The sequence below is a fragment of the Microtus ochrogaster genome, linkage group LG2 (genome assembly GCF_000317375.1).
Source record: "Microtus ochrogaster isolate Prairie Vole_2 linkage group LG2, MicOch1.0, whole genome shotgun sequence".
NCBI classification, from domain to species: domain Eukaryota; kingdom Metazoa; phylum Chordata; class Mammalia; order Rodentia; family Cricetidae; genus Microtus; species Microtus ochrogaster.
The window spans coordinates 38,981,922-39,001,851 of NC_022028.1; the positions used below are offsets into that span (position 1 = coordinate 38,981,922).

A 19,930-nucleotide genomic window follows, 5' to 3' on the forward strand; every position below is an offset into this window, starting at 1 on the left:
TTGGCAAATTGTTAAAGTGCAGAAGTATTACACTTCTTTAAAATTTTCTTTTCAAAGGATTTCATTTTGAAGAGTAACTTAAAAAAAAACTGAAACAACAAAACAAAACTTCCGTGGATTATTTGTACTACTTAGTTGACTGCCTTCCTTCTTTTATTTTCAAGGCAGGATCTCACTGTGTAGCCCTGGCTAGTCTGGAACTCTACATGTGGTTAGGCTGGCCTCCAAGTCACAGAGCTCTGCATGCATGCCTCTGCCTCTTGAGTGCTGGAAATAAAGGCATGTACCACCACACCCAGCATTGCTGATATCTTCGAAGGAAGAAATCATTGAACTGGGCACTAAGGCTATTTAGTTGTTTTGTTTTAATAAATTTCTATGTTGATACTAAAATTGTTGAGGGTTATGTTAAATTCTATTTGTTAAATTATAATTTTCTTGATAATTAACTTAGAATTTTCCCATTTTATGAAACCATGTTACTGATAAATTATTGTAACCTAGCAGAGATCTTTGAGAATTTTGATTCTACAAGTACATGAATCATTGAAGGAAAGGTAGACAATACTACATTGATTTAGAGTCTTGCTGATTTACTTTCCACTGAACAGTTTGGGGGAAATGACTTAATTTGTGATTATGGCTTTTTCTGTGAAATAGAATGAATAATTATCACAGTTATTGCTAGGATTAACTGAGATTAACTGGCTGGGATGGTGTTCACTCTTAGAACAACATACTTAGCTGCATGAGGAGGGCCTTGGATTCAATCCCTGGCAGACCCTGTTCCCACCCCCTGAGATTATCCTTGGATGAAGATTCTTAGGTTATGACAGGGGGCACATGCCAGAGCCAGCTTGTGGAGGTCAAAGGACAATTTAGGAGAGCTGCTTCTCCTTCTGGCATGTCAGTTCAAGTTGTCAGGCTTTGTGGCAACTTGCCAGTCTGTCTCTATGGTACTTATTTTGATTTTTTAGAACATTTTTAGATAGAATTTTCTCTGTGTCAAATAGTGGGCAGCGTGTCAAAATAGCAATCTATAAAGACTGGAAATTAGTTTATGCTTTGAATCACTTTCAGCTGAAGAGGTCGTATTTACATTGTGTTGAGATAAAAGTACTCATCTAGCGTAAATTTACAGTGATGACCCTAGTAAGTCCAGAGTGCTAAGCTTTTAGTGTTCATGGTACTGCTGTGAGTTATTGTTGAGTCATTGGAAAAGCCCCAAGTATCTTAGAGCCCCTTCTCAGGAAAGCTGTGTGTGTGTGTGTGTGTGTGTGTGTGTGTGTATGTGTGTTTAAGCTTTCTGTTGATAATTGTAGATTGACTGCATTTTTTTAAATATTGTTGGTGTGCGTGTGTGCACGAACATGTGTGTCATCAGGGCCTTGTGCTACCTGTACACCCCCACCCTACCTTTTTTGTTGATATCCTACTTGACACACATATCAGTTGTGAAGTTTTGTCTGGCGTTTTGTAAGTTTAAAGTCAGTTATTTAAAATTGTGTATGTATTTTCTTGTTTCAAGTAACTTTATCTTTGAAATACTGAGTATATATTTTAGAATGTTGTGAGGATGTAGGCTTAACTCCCTTAAAAGTATATCATGAAATATACATGAAAATGATTCGTATAAAAAAATCCGTTGAACAGTAAAGAAAATAGAATTCCTCTAGCTTTGTTTTAAATTTTATCATTTAATGTTTATTTTTAAAATGTTACAAAATTAAACTTATTTTTGTGATTTGTAGTGTGGTTTTATAGGAACTTTATTTCAGTAGTACCCAGTACATTTGTTATTATATTATAGTAATAAAATAAGTTTTTGTAGTTCTTTTAACTCTGAGGATTTTTGTTTTATTTTGTTCTTTCATATGTATGATTTATCTTTTTATTTATTATTGTGTGTGCACATGTAGAAGCCTTTGGAGGCCAGAAGAGGGCTTCAGATTCCCTGGTGCTTGAGTTACAGGCTATTGTCAGCTATTGATGTGGGTGCTGGAAATCATGGGGCTCTTCTTACCTGATTAGCCATTGCTCCAGTCCCTTGTGGGTTTATGTTTGTTCTGTTCTGTTCTGTTCTGTTCTGTTGGTACTGGAGCTTGAACCCATGCTTCCAAAGCAAGCACTTTAACTCTGGGTTTAATGGAGTTTTTATAAATAAGTAGTTTTTATCCTAAGGGAAGTGTTAATGACACACAAAGGGTGTTTTTAAGGGTTTCATCAACAAAATTTCTAAACTAGTTCATTTTTCTGTGTAATACATCCATTTTAGTTTTTAAAGATTTTTTTTACCTAAATTTTAAGTTTCTTCTGGTATTTTATAATAAAGTAAGTTAATATGAGCCTTTTTGGCATCAAAATTTTGTTCTTTACTTTTTCTAATATAAAAACAACATGTGGTCATTATAAAATAGTTAAAACCAGGAGTGGAGAGATGGTTCAGTGGTTAAAACACTGGTTGCTGTTCCAGATGACCTGGGTTCAATTTCCAGTACCCACATGACAGCTCACAGCCATCTGTAACTCCAGCTTCAGCGGATCTGATGCTTTCTTCTGGCCTCTGCAGGCATTGTACTTGTACAGTGCATAGATATACATGCAGGCAAAACAGCCTGTTCACATAAATTAAAACTAAGTATTAAAATAATAATTTTATATTTAAAAAGACTTATCATAAAACATGAAAAAGCATAACAAAGTTAATTTATCTGTAGACTTTGAAGATGACTCGGAGGGTAAAGTTGTTTGCCACCATGCCTTATAACATGCGTTTAATTCCCTGGACTCATCCATGTGTTTGTCAGATTGTCTTGGCGTCCACTTACACACACATACATATACACACACGCTTGCACGTTTAAAACATGTAATTTGGTTGCCAATTAAATACGTTATGTTTTGCATGCATATTACACTTTTATTACGTATATAAAGACTTTAGGACCAGAAGGATAATACAGTCAAACCTGGTGGTCTGAGTTTGGTTCATATTGTGGAGGGAGAGAACCAACTCCTACAAGTTGTCCTCCGACCTCTACATGTATACTGTGGCACAGATGGCTCTCATGTGTGTACACACACACACACACACACACACACACACACACACACACACACACATAAATAAAAACATTCCAAAGCAAGAACATATTTAAGGATGGCAATAAGGTTGGAGTAGTAGTTTAATGATAGAGCACTTTGTACTGTTATCAGTCCTGGAGTCTTACTTAAGACAAAATAAGAGGGTGGGTAGTACTGTGGCAACTGAAGAAAGTTTGCCTTGAGAGCCCGATGACATTCGTTCATAACTGTTAGTGAGTCTTCTCATACTTTGTACCTTATTTTTGTCATCTCTGAAGTGGAGACATTATTCTATGCTACAGTGAGTGGTATATTGAGGATGAATTTCATAATAAAGGCAAAAGTTTTTGCACAGAATTTGTTCTATAAAACTCCTGTGATCACAAAATAAACTGCAGACAAGACTTTTTTTTTAGTTTTTCGAGACAGGGTTTCTCTGTGGCTTTGGAGCCTGTCCTGGAACTAGCTCTGTAGACCAGGCTGGTCTCCAACTCACAGAGATCCGCCTGCCTCTGCCTCCCGAGTGCTGGGATTAAAGGCGTGCGCCACCATTGCCCGGCCGCAGACAAGACTTTTGAGTATGGTTTAGTAATTTTTTTGAGCTGGAAAAATAATGCTGTAAAAAAATGTGTTTGTGATCTTTTCAGCCAAGGTACGGTGGGTTTTTGTTGTTTGTTCATTTGCGTTTTGAGCTGACTGCCTTTGACTGACCTGGAACTCAGGTCATATTCACAGAACTCCACTAGCCTCTGCCTCTCAAGTGCTGGGACTAACTGCATGAATGACCAGGCCTGTCAAGACAAATGTTTTCAAAAGTCATTGCTAAAGCAGCTTTCCTTTGGGGAGGTATCTTATTTTCTAGATAAAAATTTTGACCTATGAGAGAAAATGATATTAAAGTGTTCGCATTTTTATCATTACCTTTTGTTGTTGTTGCATTTTCATCTCATTATGGTGTGAAGTTTGTCTTTTCCATTTTACATTGAGCTTAAAGTTTGGTTTATTTAGTTAAAGTTTGTGTCATTTATTAGTGTCTTTTTTTTCCTGTATCAGTAACCCAGTGTTTAAGAGTGGAAAGGTTTGTTGTATACAAGTAGAGTTTAAGGCAGTGATGCTGTTTCTCTTGTTCCACACCCTTTAATGCATTCAGCATGACTGGAATGCCATTGCACAAACACTGTGATTATTCTGTTAACACTTTGAAGAGAACTTTAGATCAGAATCTCTTATCTAAGCCATAATATCAAAGTTAGCTAAGAAAACAACTCAAAGTAGTTATTGAAAACTACGAATACTGTAGGGTTTTTTTTTTTTTGGTCCTTTTTCACTTTATTACATAAAGTTTATAGTAACATGCTTTTCTGTTGTTGACATTGGTTTGTCAAATAAATACTTGAATAGTAGCAAAGTTTTAAAAGTAAATACAAAAAATAAAAGATGAACACTACAGTTTCTTCAGTACTACGTATGTTACGTGTATGTAAAAATCTCCTGATAAAAATGGGAATCGGGATGGAGAGATGGCTCAGCCGTTAAAGGCTAGTCTCACAACCAAAAATGGGAATGGGGGCTGCAGAGATGGCTCAGCAATTAAGAGCACTGGGTGCTCTTTCAGATGACTTGGTTGGGTTCAAGGCCCAGGTGACCCAAAGCCCTCTTCTGGTGTCTGCAGGCACCAGACCCATATGTGGTGCACATGCATGCAATACACATACACACAAAATGGGAAGCAGATGTTTCACGGTGTCCTAGTTTATTTTGTACCACATAGGCAATTAGTTTGTTTCAAAGAAAGATAGTACTACAAGCCTGAGACTTTAGAAGTTAGAAAACATCCACTCAAGGTGCAGAGCATGCTGTCCTTGAAATCAAAGAGGTCCATTTGTCTCTGCCTCTCAAGTGATTTCTTACATTACTAGATATAGATACTGATTTTGGCAGTCTCACTTAATCCCAGGCTTGCGTGGAGCTCACTGTAAATCAGGCTGTCTTAGAACTCAATGCTGTAGTTTTTTTCTTCTTTGTCTTTTTTTTTTAAACTCTTTGATTTTTGGGGTCCTGCCACCTAACTCCCAAATAAATGGAGATTTATTCTTAACTGTTTCTAACCAGCTTTTTTAAGTTTAGATTTATCCTACCTATATATTGTCTCTGGGCTTTTACCTTTCTCTATATGTCTGTCTTTACTTACTGCATTGCTGGATGGCTGACCCTCCTCCTTCTTTTCTTTTTCTTTTTCTCTTATCCATTCTCTCTGCCTGCCAGTCCTATCTAGTTCTCTCTCTCTGCCTAGCTATTGGCCGTTTGGCTCTTTATTAGACCAATGAGATGTTTTAGACAGACACAGTATGACAGCTTTACAGAGTTAAAAAAATGCAACACATCTTTGCATCATTATACAGATATTCCACAGCATAAAAGAATGTAACACATTTTAAGCTAATATTGCACATACAGAGTAGTTCTTCTGCCTCCATCTCCTTAGTACTTGGACTACATGGATGTGCCGCCACAGTGGGTTTGAGGTTGGCATGCCAGGAAAGTGCTCTACCACTTTGATCTGTTCACTGCCTCGCTTCCATATTTTCTGTTTCTGTCTTAGTTCCTTTCTTGTTGCTGTGATATAGTGCCCTTGCAAAACTAACTTAAGGGAAAGGGGGCTTATTTCTTTCTGCTCATATTCCATGGCAGGGAAGCCAGAGTGCTTGAAATAGCTGCTCACATCACTTTCATAATCAGGAATAGAGAACGAAGGGTATATGTTACTCCAGTTCACTTTTCTCCATTTAATACAATTCAAGATCCAGACAGTCATATGGTACCCAGGACAGGGAGCTAATTTTTTTTTCCTTTGTTAATGCAGTCAAGATAAGTGCCCCAGGCATGCCCAAAGGCTACTCTCCAGGTAAATCATCTGTCAGGGTGACAGTAGTAACTTCCACTCTTCTTGGAAGAGTTTAATTCCTAGGGGCTATAACAGACATTAAACAAGATATAGCTTATAGAAAGAGTGTTTTTTAATACTCGAGTGACCTGCTTTTTGAAAAAATAAATATATATTACATTAGCAAAAATGAAAATCTTATATATGTAATTTTAGTTGATGTTTTTATAAGATATGAAAAGTAGATTTTTTTAAAAAAAAAATACTTCATTAGGCGAGATAATGGTGGTACACACCTTTAATCCCAGCAGTAGAGTCAGGTGGTAGTGTCAGGCAGATTTCTGTGACTTCAAGGCCAGCCTGCTTTACAGAGAAAGTTCTAGGACAGGCTCCAAAACTATGTAGAGAAACCCTATCTCGAAAAAAAAAAGAATTTTTTTTTATTATTATGTTTTGTCTGTGTGTCTGTGTGTATTTGCCTGCCTACCTACTTGCCTGTCTGTCCTGGATTCCTTATGCTCTGTAAGGTCAAAAAAGGACTTTGAGTCCCCTTGGAATATAGTTGCAGGTGGTTGCAAGCCGCCATGTGGGTGCTGGGAGTCCAACCTGGTCTTCTATAAGAACAAGTGCCTAGTCATCTCTCCAGCTTTCACTCCCCCCTCCCCCTTTTCTCCTTTCTGCTTCCTTTCTTCCTTCTCAACTGTGCAGACCCAATTGGCCTATACTTTGGAACCATCCTTCTTGCCTTAGCCTTCTAAGTGCTAGAATTGTGTGATTTACTACGTCTGACTTTTGCTTGCTTCTGAGACTGGGTGTCTGATAATTTTGACTAGCTTTAAATGTTTTAACCTCTTGCTTCCTCTTGGGTGTTGGAATTGCATATATGTACCACCATTACTTCAAGAATAGAATGTTTTATGAAAAATAGTATCATTACTTTATAAAACCTTATAAAAGTCTGTCAAGATAATTGGCAGATATTAGAAACTGCCTTATAAATAAGAAAATTGATAAACAGAAATTTGAACTTTAGACAGTCTGAATAAAGAGATTCACAGCACCAGTCTTTGTTATTTGGTGCCACTTTTGAATACGTGGTAGTAATTATCAAGGATCAAATTTCACTATGGAATAATATGCTGTATTGTTATAGTTGCTAAGGAAACTAGCTTATGAGTTTATGCTTTTCTTAATTTTTTTTTTCATTTTTTATTTTTCGAGACAGGGTTTCTCCGTAGCTTTTTGGTTCCTGTCCTGGAACTAGCTCTTGTAGACATGAGTTTATGCTTTTATATTAAGGAATTTACTAATGTGCTTAGAACATAGAAGACACTAAGTTACAGCACTGTTGTTGATGGGCTATTCTCTTTTTATTTGTAATTTCAGGACGACATTGACAGCCTAAAGCCTGTACTCAGGGACAACCCACAGCTGCATGCAGAAGTGAAAGTCTGGGTGAAAGAACAGAAGGTTCAGGAGATTTTTATGCAAGGTACCTATTTTGAAGTTACACATCATTTTTGAAAATAAGCCAACTTATTTTCTATTTGATTGCTCGATTTTCTGCAATCTAATAGTTTTAAATGCAAGTAAAATGACAGAGTATAATTGACAAACCATAGACATTTTGATAAAGTTTATAATTTCTCTGATTTATTTACTGTACATGGAATTAAAGCTATAAGTTATTTTGTTGATAGGGAAATTTCTATAATGTGGTGTGTTCTTCCTGGGAAAAGAAGTACTGTTTGCAGTGGAGTGCTGCTGCCGAAAGTCTTAACTGATCTCCTTTGAAGAATGCTGTTGATATCTGATAAGTGTCTGTGTACCTTCAACAGCATTTACCACAGTACAGCTTCAGTTCTATTTCCTTTTTTTAGTAAGTTACAGGGTTGTCTATTAACATGTGATTTTCAAATCAGAGCTGCTTTGTAATTCCTAGTAATGTGTTTCAATGGCAGTAAAATCATATGATAGATGTAAGGATCTCATGAATTTGAACTGAAGCTAAGATAGATGTCTTGGACTGTTGATAGGCTGCTGAATGCAAAGAATATTTTTGTTGTTAAGTTCCCATAATTATCTCAGTCTCTGCAATTCATGCAAGTCTTTAATTCCATTACTTTGGAGTAATTTTGAGGCCAGCCCGGTCTACATATTAAGTTCCAGGACAGTCAGCACTACATAGTGGGACCCTGTCTCAAAAATAAGAAGAACCAAACAAACAAAAAAATTCCTGTCATTAAGTATTAATAAGCAGTGCTCTTGAAGATGTAACTGTTTTGTTTTGTGTTCTTATGTGCAACATCAGATCATCTGGGTGTTAAACACTTAGTGTAGAGTGCTCTTTAAGCTCTTCTCAGAGACTTTCAACATAAAACTAACTAAATAAGCTGGACTTCATTTGTCTCCTAGCCAGTCATGACCAGACCTCTGCTAATCATGTCCTGTGCAGTAGTCATCACCTCTATTCCATCCAGTTTTTCATTTTTGATGAAGCTTCCATACTGTTGTATCCTGGGATGGGTCGGGGAAGTTTCTTATTATTAAATGCAAGAAACGAGATTAAAAATTCCATGTGGTTAGTAATGACATTTAAGGAGATTTTAAAAATAATTTTTAAAATCCAGAGATCCAGAAAAGATCAGTTGTGGTTAGATGATGTTTCTGTGATTTTTACTGTCCCTTCATACTTTATAGTTTGATGACGTTAATTTTTTTAAAATAACTTTTTATTTACTTGCATCCTTAGGGAAGAAAAGAGTAAAATATTAATATCCCTTTTTATCTTTGGCCGACTCCAGATTGTGTTCAGTGTGGGGTATGAGCCCATTGTTTACAGATCAGCCTTTTCTAGCTGTACCTTTAATCAAGTTGTAAATTACTTTCCCATCTCAGGCATATAAACTCATTTTTCCAAAACTCGTTAACTAGTTTTGCACCCTTACCGAATTGTAGACCACTGTGGCTTTACATTGTGTTTATGATTGCAAAAATATTTTATGTGTAGCAGTGTCTAATGGTTCATGTTCTGAGATAAAAGATACTTGTCTTCCAAGACATTTTTAAAACTGATTACATTTAACTCATCTGTCACAGAGCATTATTGCTTTTAAAAGGTAATTCCTATGTATACCTAAATGGGAAATGTCTTCATTTAAGATATCCCTTTTGGTTTTTTGTTTTTGAAGGTCCTTATTCTTTAAATGGATACAGAGTGAGAGTATATAGACAAGATTCTGCCACCCAGTGGTTTACTGGCATAATTACTCATCATGATCTCTTCACCCGCACCATGATCGTTATGAATGATCAGGTAAATCATTACAATTTTGGTGCTGGGGATCAAACTCAGGGCTTTGCACATATTAAATACACCTTCCGTGTGTTGAGTGCATGCTATTCCTAATCCCCAACCCCAGCTTCTCAGTTCTTTGGAAAAGATATTTTAATAGGTTAGTAAACACTATACCAGGTTTCTAATCATATAACTCTAATAAAGTTTAAATGTATATGATGTTATATAGAAACCACATTAGGTCAGGAAGTGATGGTAATGGATTCATTTCAGTACTGACAAAAATTGGTCCCTAATTGATTAGCCCCCCCCCAAATTTAGACTTAACTTTCTTAAACCTTCAGTTTTCCTTCTCTCTAATAATAAATATTTCCCAAGTAGTTTCTTTTATATTTTCAAAATAAATCATTCTCACATTACATTTCATTATTGATATTTCAACATAATTTTAAGAATTATGATGATGAATGTAAAAGGGAAAAGGTAATTTTATATTTTGCAGTTAAAATTGGTTATGTAAGCAGGTGGTATCTTACCAATTTGAATTCCAAAATTGATTTGTAAATACTTCAACTAAGTAAAAAAAATTGTACTAATGTTATGCTGGTCAGTTTATTAGAGTTAATGTTTGTTTTGTGTCATGGATTAGGTACTAGAACCACAGAATGTCGATCCTTCTATGGTTCAAATGACCTTTCTAGATGATGTCGTTCACTCTTTGTTAAAAGGTGAAAATATTGGCATTACATCACGACGCAGGTCTCGTGCCACTCATAATACCAACACTGTTCACGTATGTATGTTATTAGTAATGAAGTTTTATAAAATACTTTTCCTTACACAATTCAAAATCAAATAGTAATATAATCATTGTTGATTTATTTTTAGGGTCATTATACACGTGCTCAAGCAAATAGTCCCAGACCAGCAATGAACTCTCAAGCTGCTGTACCAAAACAGAACACACACCAGCAACAGCAACAAAGAAATATTCGTCCAAATAAGAGAAAGGGCTCAGATAGCAGTATACCTGATGAAGAGAAGATGAAGGAAGAAAAATATGATTATATATCACGAGGAGGTAGGCAACACTTTAAAAGAAAAGGATATTAAGATATCCTTTTCAAAGTATTACTTGAGAGGATGGGGTTGGGGGGTTAAAAAATTGATTTTGAATGAGAAATAGACAAGGTCTCACTGCACATCCCTGACTGTCTTGGAACTCACTGACCAGGCTGGTGTCGAACTCAGATCTGTGCAATGAGTGCTTGTAGGAAAGGCATGTGCCGTCATGCTGGCTGAAGCCGCACTATTTTCTCATAATTAAAACTACATCAAAGTGTGCTCATTGATCATCAAAAATAAAACTCTTGTTTCTCATCTCACAGAAAACCCTAAAGGTAAAAACAAACACGTGCTGAGTAAAAGAAGGAAGCCCGAGGAGGAGGAGAAGAGAGCTAACACGAAGAGGGTTCGCACTGACAACGCTTCAGATGTTTCTGAGAGCAGTGACTCAGAAAATTCAAGTAAGAGAGTAAGTGAGAATTCCTCTGAGCACACACCAGAGCTGAAAACTAAAGTCACCTCAAAGGTAAATGGAGCAGAGGGAAAATCCCAGATTATTGAAAAGACAGGAGGAGAGACCTTAATGGACACTCAGGTGCAAGAAGATAAAACCCGTGAAGAAGGGGAGAAGCTGAAGTCCATGGACAGCCACATTCAAGAAAAAATGACTCTCCGTTCATCAGAGCAGGCTACAGTTGCTGACCATAATCCTAATGATTCAGTTCTTCAAGAATGCAATATGGAAAACACACACACAGTGGAATTATTACCAAAGGAAAAGTTAGTATCCAGAACACCGACACCCAAATGTGCTGTGGATATCAAAAATGACACCCATCCAGAGAGGGTGGCTCAGGAAAACTCAAATACGTTTGGCCTCCAGACACTTGAGAACATGGATCCTAATGTCAGTGATTCTAAACATTCTAATACTAAATACCTAGAAACAGCAAAGCAAGATTCTGACCAAAGCTGGGTCAGTGATATAGTGAAAGTGGATTTAACTCAATCAAGTGTTATAAATACTTCTTCAGGAAATGATCACCGAGATGTGGATAAAGAGAGAAATCACTATGTCTCTTACATGTCTTCATTAAGTACAGTTTCTGTCACAGAGGATCAGCTACATAAGAGAAGTCCACCCCCAGAAACTGTAAAATCTAAACTAACTACTTCAGTAGATACTCAGAAGACAAAATCCAATTCTTCTCCTGAAGTTGTTAAACCCAAGATTACTCATTCTCCTGATTCTATAAAGTCTAAGGCTCCTTACGTGAATAGTCAAGCTATTGGTGAGAGAAGGCTGGCAAGTAAAATAGAGCATGAGTTATCCAGATGTACTTTCCACCCAGTTCCTACTCGAAGTGCCCTGGAAACTACGAAGAGCCCTCTAATCATTGACAAAAACGAGCACTTCACAGTTTATAGAGATCCTGCTCTTATTGGATCAGAAACAGGAACTAATCATATTTCACCATTTTTGAGCCAGCATCATTTCCCTCTTCCTTCGTCATCCCATAGAACCTGTTTAAACCCAGGTACCCATCACCCTGCCTTAGCACCAGGATCCCACTTACTGGCGGGGTCATCTAGTCAAACTCCATTACCTCCCCTTAACACTCACCCTCTCACCAGTGGTCCACACCATTCTGTCCATCACCCTCATTTACTCCCCACTGTGTTACCTGGAGTGCCTACTGCCTCCTTACTTGGTGGCCACCCACGCCTAGAGAGTGCGCATGCCAGCAGCTTGAGCCATTTAGCGCTAGCACACCAGCAGCAGCAACAGTTGTTACAACACCAGTCACCTCATCTTCTCGGACAAGCCCATCCTTCTGCTTCATATAATCAGCTTGGACTTTATCCAATTATTTGGCAATATCCAAATGGAGCACATGCATACTCAGGACTTGGTCTACCTTCTTCTAAGTGGGTTCACCCAGAAAATGCAGTTAATACTGAAGCTTCATTAAGGAGGGTAAGTGACACTGTTGTTTGCTGCAGAACATTATTGATTTGTTAATTAGCCTCTATAGGTACTTTAAAACTATTACAGATATTCAGTTGGTTATCTTTGTAGATGATTATTAACCTCACCAGACTTAACGTTTTTCAAGACAGGGTTTCTCTGTAGCTTTGGAGCCTGTCCTGGAACTAGCTCTTGTAGACCAGGCTGGCCTTGAACCTACAGAGATCCTTCTGCGCCTGCCTCCTGAGTGCTGGGATTAAAGGCCTGTGCCACCACTGCCCGGCTAACATTTTTAGATCATAGTATCCATTAGACTTTGATTTTTGGTATATATGTTAGTAGTGAAAGTAGAGGCTTAAAATTTATGTGTTTAAGTTTTTTTTTAATACATTAGTAAATTTTTCTTTAAATGAAATTATATTAGCCCTTGGATTATGTTCACTGGCTGTTTCAAAGTATGACTTAAAGTGCCTTTTGTGCTTATAGCCATTCAAAGTTAGAGACTCCTAGTATTTGGCAAAGCTGTCAGTACGTAACATTGGAAAAGGTGGTGGGTTGGGACTCAATATTTCATGCAATTTTCTTTCACCAGCAAATGGCTGTGCACTAATAGTAGTGCCACATAATCAACAAGAAAGTAAAGGAATAGATAGTCCTGTTAAACTCCTGCCATGAAGCAACATTGGCCTTTGTGCTACCCAACATACTCTTTAAGTATTGCCTCAGGACTGTTTTAAATACCAGCTTGCTTGCTGTAAAAGCAGCATTAAATTTATCATTTTCAAGCTCTCAATTCAGTAAGTAGTGTCACGGTTTTCAATCTTTTACATTCATTTATTTATCCATCTATCCATCCACCCATCCTGTGAGATGGTAAGCCATCAAGTGGAGTTCACAGGACAATTTATTGTGGGTGTTGGCTCTCTTTCTGCCATGTGACATGTGGGGATCTAACTCAAGCAGCCAGGCATGAAGGCAGGTTTCCTGCAGAGCCTCTTTACAGCATAGGTAGCTACATGTTTACTTTCAGGTTCTATGTTTTTTCTACTTTTGACACTTCATGTAAGTAGATTCACTTACTATTTTTTTTCTTATCTCTCTTACTTTGTTTAATATGACCTTGAAGTTTATCCATATTGACACATGAGACAGGTGCCCTTCTTATTTTATTTTATTATTTGTTTGGTTTTTTTAAGACAGGGTTTCTTTAACAGTCCTGGCTCTCCTGGAACTCACAGAGATCCACCCCCTCTGCCTCTCCAAGTGCTGAGACTAAAGGTGTGTGCCTCCACTGCACAACTATTAGGTGGCACCATTAAAGGCACCATTCTATTTTATTTCATGTGAACATAGGTAGGCAAACCATTCATTCATGCTGGGACCTTATCCATGCTACCTGTCAAGAGCTTTACCGCTAAGCCTGCCACATTTTATCCATTCATTGTTAGTGGACATTTGAGGTATTTTCACTACTTAGCTTTTAAGAATAGTGCTGCCATGAAGATGGGATGTACTTAACACTTTCCATGCCATGTTCTGGGCAAGATCCAAAATATGTTGGGAGTCATATTTGGTGCTGCTTGACTTCTCATTTATTTCAGGATTAGTATTATGTATATTTAGCATCGCATTGGAAATGACAGTAGACATGGGTTGTCATCATGGTGTCAGAAGTTGGTTAGAAAAGCTGTTGTAATTTTAGGTGGCAGTAATGAGGTCACCAAACTCATTAATCCCAAGTTATAATGGTTGATGATAGTGAGGGACACCAACTAAGCAGTTGTCGGTCTAATACTTTTAAAAGGTATTTCCTGTGGTTTATTCTCTGTAACGCTTTTTTAGTTTGCCTTCATATGAGCTTTAGGTTCCTTTAGTGAAATTAATAGTGACTGTTAGGTTCTGCTCCAACACTGGCACATTTAGTATTGGTAAGATTTTGATTCTAGAGTTGTGTTTCCATAATCACAAGCATGGATGTCTTGATTTTGCTTCTGAGATGATGGGGTTCTGAATCTATTTGCGTCTTTGATCATGTATCATTGATCATGTATTCTATTAAGTCCTATTAAAATGTAGAAATTACATAATCTAATTCAAGGAAGATCACTAACCACATTTTTCACTTCAGAATTTAAAGCAAGCCTGGTGATCCATGTGCCCACTGCACTCACACTTCATCTCTTGTGTGTGTCATAAATAGAGTTAGAACTGCACAAATAGGCTAGAAGAACACAGAATCCAAGAGGTAGCAGATGGGTTTGACTCTTCTTCCATAAATTCCAAACTCTGTAAAAACAGATCTAAGGACTTTACAAACTGTTCATAAAACCATAAAATTATGTAATGCTAGTCAGGTCTTTATTTATTTATGTAAAATCATAATGCAAAAAAGTAAACTAAAATAACATTTTAAGCAAAAGAAAGATCTCTTAACATGTCTGTGATTAGGTGATGAGACAGTGGAAGCCGAAGCCGCTAGGTCAGGAGATAACTTTACTTTATAAGGCAGAAGCTCCCATCACTGTCACAATACTGTGACTCCAGACTTCTGAGTCTTGTATAATTACGGCCTTCTCTGTCATTTTATATTTAGTGTTCTGTCTGTGCATCATTGTCCATTATTCTCCTGTGAGATTTAGAGCTATAGCTTACCATTAAGCTATCTTCATGATACATGCTACCCTTATGTTATTGTTGTGAGTTAAAAGATTGATTCCTTTTAGTCAAAATAACTATGGTTTGAATTTTCCTGGTATATGACTCACCCTGATGACAGATTTACAAAGTTATATTGAGTCACAGTATAGAAAACGGCTTTTAAACATGTAATCAGATGTATGGGATATAACGTGTATGTTGCTGTCACCGTATAAACACCAACTTACCAGAAGGCAACATACTGTCGTGGAAGACTGTGTTATGCTTCCACACCTCCAACTATAGTGGACTAACAGTATCAAGCTTATAGAATACAGTGGAACACATTTAGGCCTTAAATGTAATGATCTGGAAGTTGTGCAGAAACTCTTGCAGAGTTTTTATTCTTTGGAAAAATTGACAGACAAGCTTGATTATAATTTCTGCTTCTAGTAGAATAATGTTTTAGGGCTAACATTCTGGTTTTTCTGTGAACAGCAAATTCTTCTGTTGTTGGGATTATAGGAAGTCAAAATTAGGTCTGTGAACATCATTTACAGTCAACCGATGATAGTTTTAATAAACCGATGATAGGTTAATTTCTTCTTTTCGTGAAGAAATATTTCTAGATGTTACCAGTTTAATGCTATTTGGTTTTCAACAGAATATGAAAAGTTTGGCCGGGCGATGGTGGCGCACGCCTTTAATCCCAGCACTCGGGAGGCAGAGGAAGGCGGATCTCTGTGAGTTCGAGACCAGCCTGGTCTACAGAGCTAGTTCCAGGATAGGCTCCAAAGCCACAGAGAAACCCTGTCTCGAAAAACAAAAAAAAAAAAAGAAAAGTTTGTATGCTTAATGTTGGCTAAAGAATTGAGTATTTCTCACCAGATTCCTTTTCAAAAATGTCAGGCTTCACATAAAAATGCAGTGGTCAGAAGTTCTATGAAACTGAGTACTGGAATTAAGTGCATGACACCACACTCAGCACAAGAATTTAGCTTTTTTTTTTTAATAACTAAAATCTAGGCCTTTTGTTTTTGTTTTTTAATAGAATTCTCCCAGTCCTTGGTTACATCAACCTACTCCTGTGACCTCAACAGATGGTATTGGATTACTTAGTCACATTCCTGTCAGACCTTCTAGTGCAGAACCTCATCGACCTCATAAAATGACAGTGCATTCCAGTTCACCAGTGGCAAAAACCTTAGTAGATCACCACAAAGAGTAAGTTCACCAATGTTTAAAACTTAACAAAATGGTTTGGACTATCATGAGTTTTTTTAGTTCACTTATTTAGATAGTTTATTTAAAATTGGTGTCAAAACTAGACTTTGAAGAGATAATTTTCATTTTGTTTTGGCTTGTTGAATCAGTTTACCATCAAACTCATGCAATCCTCCTGCCTCAGCCTTCCAGGTAGTCTACTATATGGAGCTGTGTTCTTTTCATACTGGTCTATCTTTCAATTTTAAAGAATGAACAAAACTGTTTTCATAATAGAATAACATTTGATTAAAAACTTGCTTGTGTTTTGTATGAAAAAGTGATTATAGAAATCTTTTCTGTATTTTCTTTGTAGAGAATTGGAGAGGAAAGCTTTCATGGAACCATTACGGTGTAATGCATCCACATCAGTGAAAAGTGACCTGGATCTTAATAGGTCACAGGGAGGAAAGGATTGTCACTTGCATAGGCATTTTGTGGGTCCGAGGCCACCTCAGGAGACTGGAGAGAGACTGAACAAATACAAGGAGGAACATCGTCGGATTCTTCAAGAGAGTATTGATGTTGCCCCTTTTACAACCAAAATCAAGGGGCCTGAGGTTGAAAGAGAGAATTACTCCAGGGTAGCACCATCATCTTCTAGTCCTAAAAGCCATGCCGTCAAACAAGATAAAGATGTGGAACGCTCGGTATCAGAGCTTTATAAGATGAAGCACTCAGTGCCTCAGAGTTTGCCCCAAAGTAACTATTTCACTACATTATCTAATAGTGTGGTCAATGAGCCACCAAGGTCCTACCCGTCCAAAGAAGTTTCAAATATTTACACTGAAAAACAGAATAACCTTTCTGCAGCAGCCAATCCGCAATCTCTTTCATTTATACCATCTCTTTCAAAGCCTCCACCTTTGATTAAACACCAACCAGAAAGTGAAACTTTAGTAAGCAAGATACCAGACCATCTTCCCCATCAGATTACATCTCACTCAGTAACAACATTCAGAAGTGATTGTAGAAGTCCCACCCATTTGACTGTCTCTTCTACAAATGCACTTCGCAGTATGCCTGCTTTGCATAGGGCACCAGTGTTCCACCCACCAATCCATCACAGTTTGGAAAGAAAGGAAAGTAGCTACAGTAGCCTTTCCCCTCCAACTCTGACCCCAGTGATGCCGGTAAACGCTGGCACCAAAGTTCAAGAATCCCAGAAGCCTCCAACTCTAATTCCTGAGCCAAAAGACTCCCAAGCAAATTTTAAGAGTTCTTCTGATCAGAATTTAACAGAAATGTGGAAGTCTAACAACAACCTCAGCAAGGAGAAGGCTGAGTGGCCTGTGGAAAAAAGCAGTGGAAAGTCACAGGCTGCCGTGGCATCTGTCATTGTCCGTCCACCATCTAGTACAAAAGTTGATAGTGTTCCATCAATACCATTAGCTTCCAAAGATAGAGTTTGTGAAAGATCTTCATCTGGGGCAAGTAAAACAGATTACCTCAAACCAGAATCCGGAGAGACTGGAAGAGTCATTCTGCCAAATGTGAATTTAGAAAATGCTCATGTGAAATCTGAAAAAAATGTTGAGGCTGTCTCCCAGGGCAGTGTTCCTATTTCAGTCATGTCTGCTGTAAATGTGGTCTGTAATACCAAAACAGACGTATTCACATCTGCTGCCACCACCACCAGTGTTTCCAGCTTGGGAGGTTCAGAAACAGTTTATTCTTTATCAAATACCAGTTTGGCCTCTACATCCTTAGAATGTACTCCTTCAAAAAGTGTTACTCAAGCAGTGGCCCAAACAAAGGAATGCAAAGTCAGCACCCCGGGGCCAGTCACTGTGGCCTGTAGTAAGACAGGGAGTGGTAGTGGTGGTCAGCCTAGCTCTGGCTTCTCAGGCACAACTGATTTTATTCATTTAAAAAAGCACAAGGCAGCATTATTGGCTGCAGCTCAGTATAAAAATAGTAATGTCAGTGAGGCTGAACTTAATACTGTGAGAAATCAGACAGCAGCAGCCTCTTTTCCCATGGATAGCACCATGATTTGTGGTGCAAGTAACAAAGCAATCTCTGTAGGAAATGGGCCAGCAGCCCAGACCAGTCAGCCCAACTACCACACTAAACTGAAGAAGGCCTGGCTCACCAGACATTCAGAAGAAGATAAAAATACTAACAAAATGGAAAGTTCAGGGAATTCTGTATCTGAAATTATTAAGCCATGTTCTGTCAATTTAATAGCTTCTACATCTAATGATATACAAAATAGTGTAGATAGCAGAGTCACAGGAGATAAGTATGGACGAGATGATAAAGCCAGCAGGAGAAAAACCAAAAGAACTTACGAATCTGGCTCTGAAAGTGGAGACTCGGATGAAAGTGAGAGCAAGTCGGAGCAAAGGACTAAACGGCAGCCTAAGCCAACTTATAAAAAGAAGCAGAACGATCTGCAGAGAAGGAAAGGCGAGATTGAAGAAGACTTGAAACCGAATGGCGTTCTCAGCAGGAGTGCCAAGGAGAAAAGTAAGCTGAAGTTGCAGAGCAGTAATAGTGGTGAGTAATTGTTTGTTTATCACAGTTAAAATGGGCTTTAACTGCGTATCCTTGCAGTAATGATGCGGCTCCTAGGTCTTGTTTTTAAACTTCATTTCTGCGTTTCCTATGTGTCCTGCAAAAGGAAAGAGAGAAGACTCAGATATCCATTCATTTTTAAGAGATGATTTTCCTGGCAGTTGTCATAGGTGATGCATGCAATCCAATGTGTAATTTAGGAATTGTTCATAATGTTTGATTTTTTTTCTCAGACATGTCAAACTATATCTTTGATTATTACACTACAAAAATGTACTCCTGATAATAAATTGCTTAGCTGTGGCATAATTTAGTTAGAAAATAATTCATACTTAGCCTGTGCACACAGTACTTAGTAGTAGTGTGAATGTGGAAATTCCCATTGGTAACAGTGGGTGAAGTTAAAAATAGAAACTTGTGATTATTCCAATAAGCACTTCCACAATAAATAATATTCGCAATAACATGTAATAATAATAATAATCCACAATGAATTTACCAGAATTTTGGTTTCCTTTGTGGCTGCAGCTGGACAAAGTAAAGAATGATTACCGGCAATAGTCATTGTAAAATTTTTCTTTATGTCTTTTGAAGTAATTTTCCTCATTTTGCTTATTTATTTGTAGATTTGTTTCATAATGCAGAAAGCACTTAACAGTTTCACTCTGTCTGTGTAATCCCATATACAAAGCATTTGTGACAGTGTGGATCCGCAAGCAGTACTCCCATAATTGCTTGGGTGCTTGAAGCTCCCCTCCCCCATTTGTGTCTGAATTCAGAGTGAAGTTTTCTCACATGACTGTTTGGAACCAAAGGCAAAGTGAAGTAGAGAGAAACATAAGGATAGAATCATAGAAAAGAGCAAGCTCGGCTAGAGTCAGAAGGCAGAGAGGGACTGGCAATAAGGGACACCTGCATTGATTTGAATATCAGATTATAATGTTTCCTTTTCTTTCTCCTGTTTCTCCTTATTCCCTAATACTAGTTCACAGGAAGCTTAGTGGCCAGCAGTTGTTTTAATCCATGTATTTCTTTTGAGTTGGGCATTTAGATTTTCTTAAGCTTCAAGAAAATAGCTTTAAACAATTTGAAAATGCTTTTGAAGTTAAATCCATAAAATTATTTTTTATGAATAAATGCTCAGTGGTTAAGAGCGTTGCCTGCTCTTCCAAAGGTCCTGAGTTCAATTCCCGGCAACCACATGGTGGCT

General features: G+C 37.6%; 1 protein-coding gene across 7 annotated transcripts in view; it reads left to right on the top strand.

The window, feature by feature from the left end:
• The window catches only part of Jmjd1c (jumonji domain containing 1C), a 169,385-nt gene that overhangs the window by 119,155 nt on the left and 30,300 nt on the right, over positions 1-19,930 (top strand). For 6 of the 7 annotated variants that reach the window (XM_013351165.2, XM_026785830.1, XM_013351164.2 and 3 more), the window contains 7 exons: positions 7,355-7,460; positions 9,160-9,284; positions 9,916-10,059; positions 10,155-10,347; positions 10,655-12,309; positions 15,989-16,161; positions 16,517-18,702. In XM_013351165.2, coding sequence (XP_013206619.1) covers positions 7,454-7,460; positions 9,160-9,284; positions 9,916-10,059; positions 10,155-10,347; positions 10,655-12,309; positions 15,989-16,161; positions 16,517-18,702 — 4,483 coding nt within the window. In that variant the 5' untranslated portion in view covers positions 7,355-7,453. The remainder of the gene's footprint in view (positions 1-7,354; positions 7,461-9,159; positions 9,285-9,915; positions 10,060-10,154; positions 10,348-10,654; positions 12,310-15,988; positions 16,162-16,516; positions 18,703-19,930) is intronic. The other variant, XM_026785831.1, reaches the window with a different exon arrangement.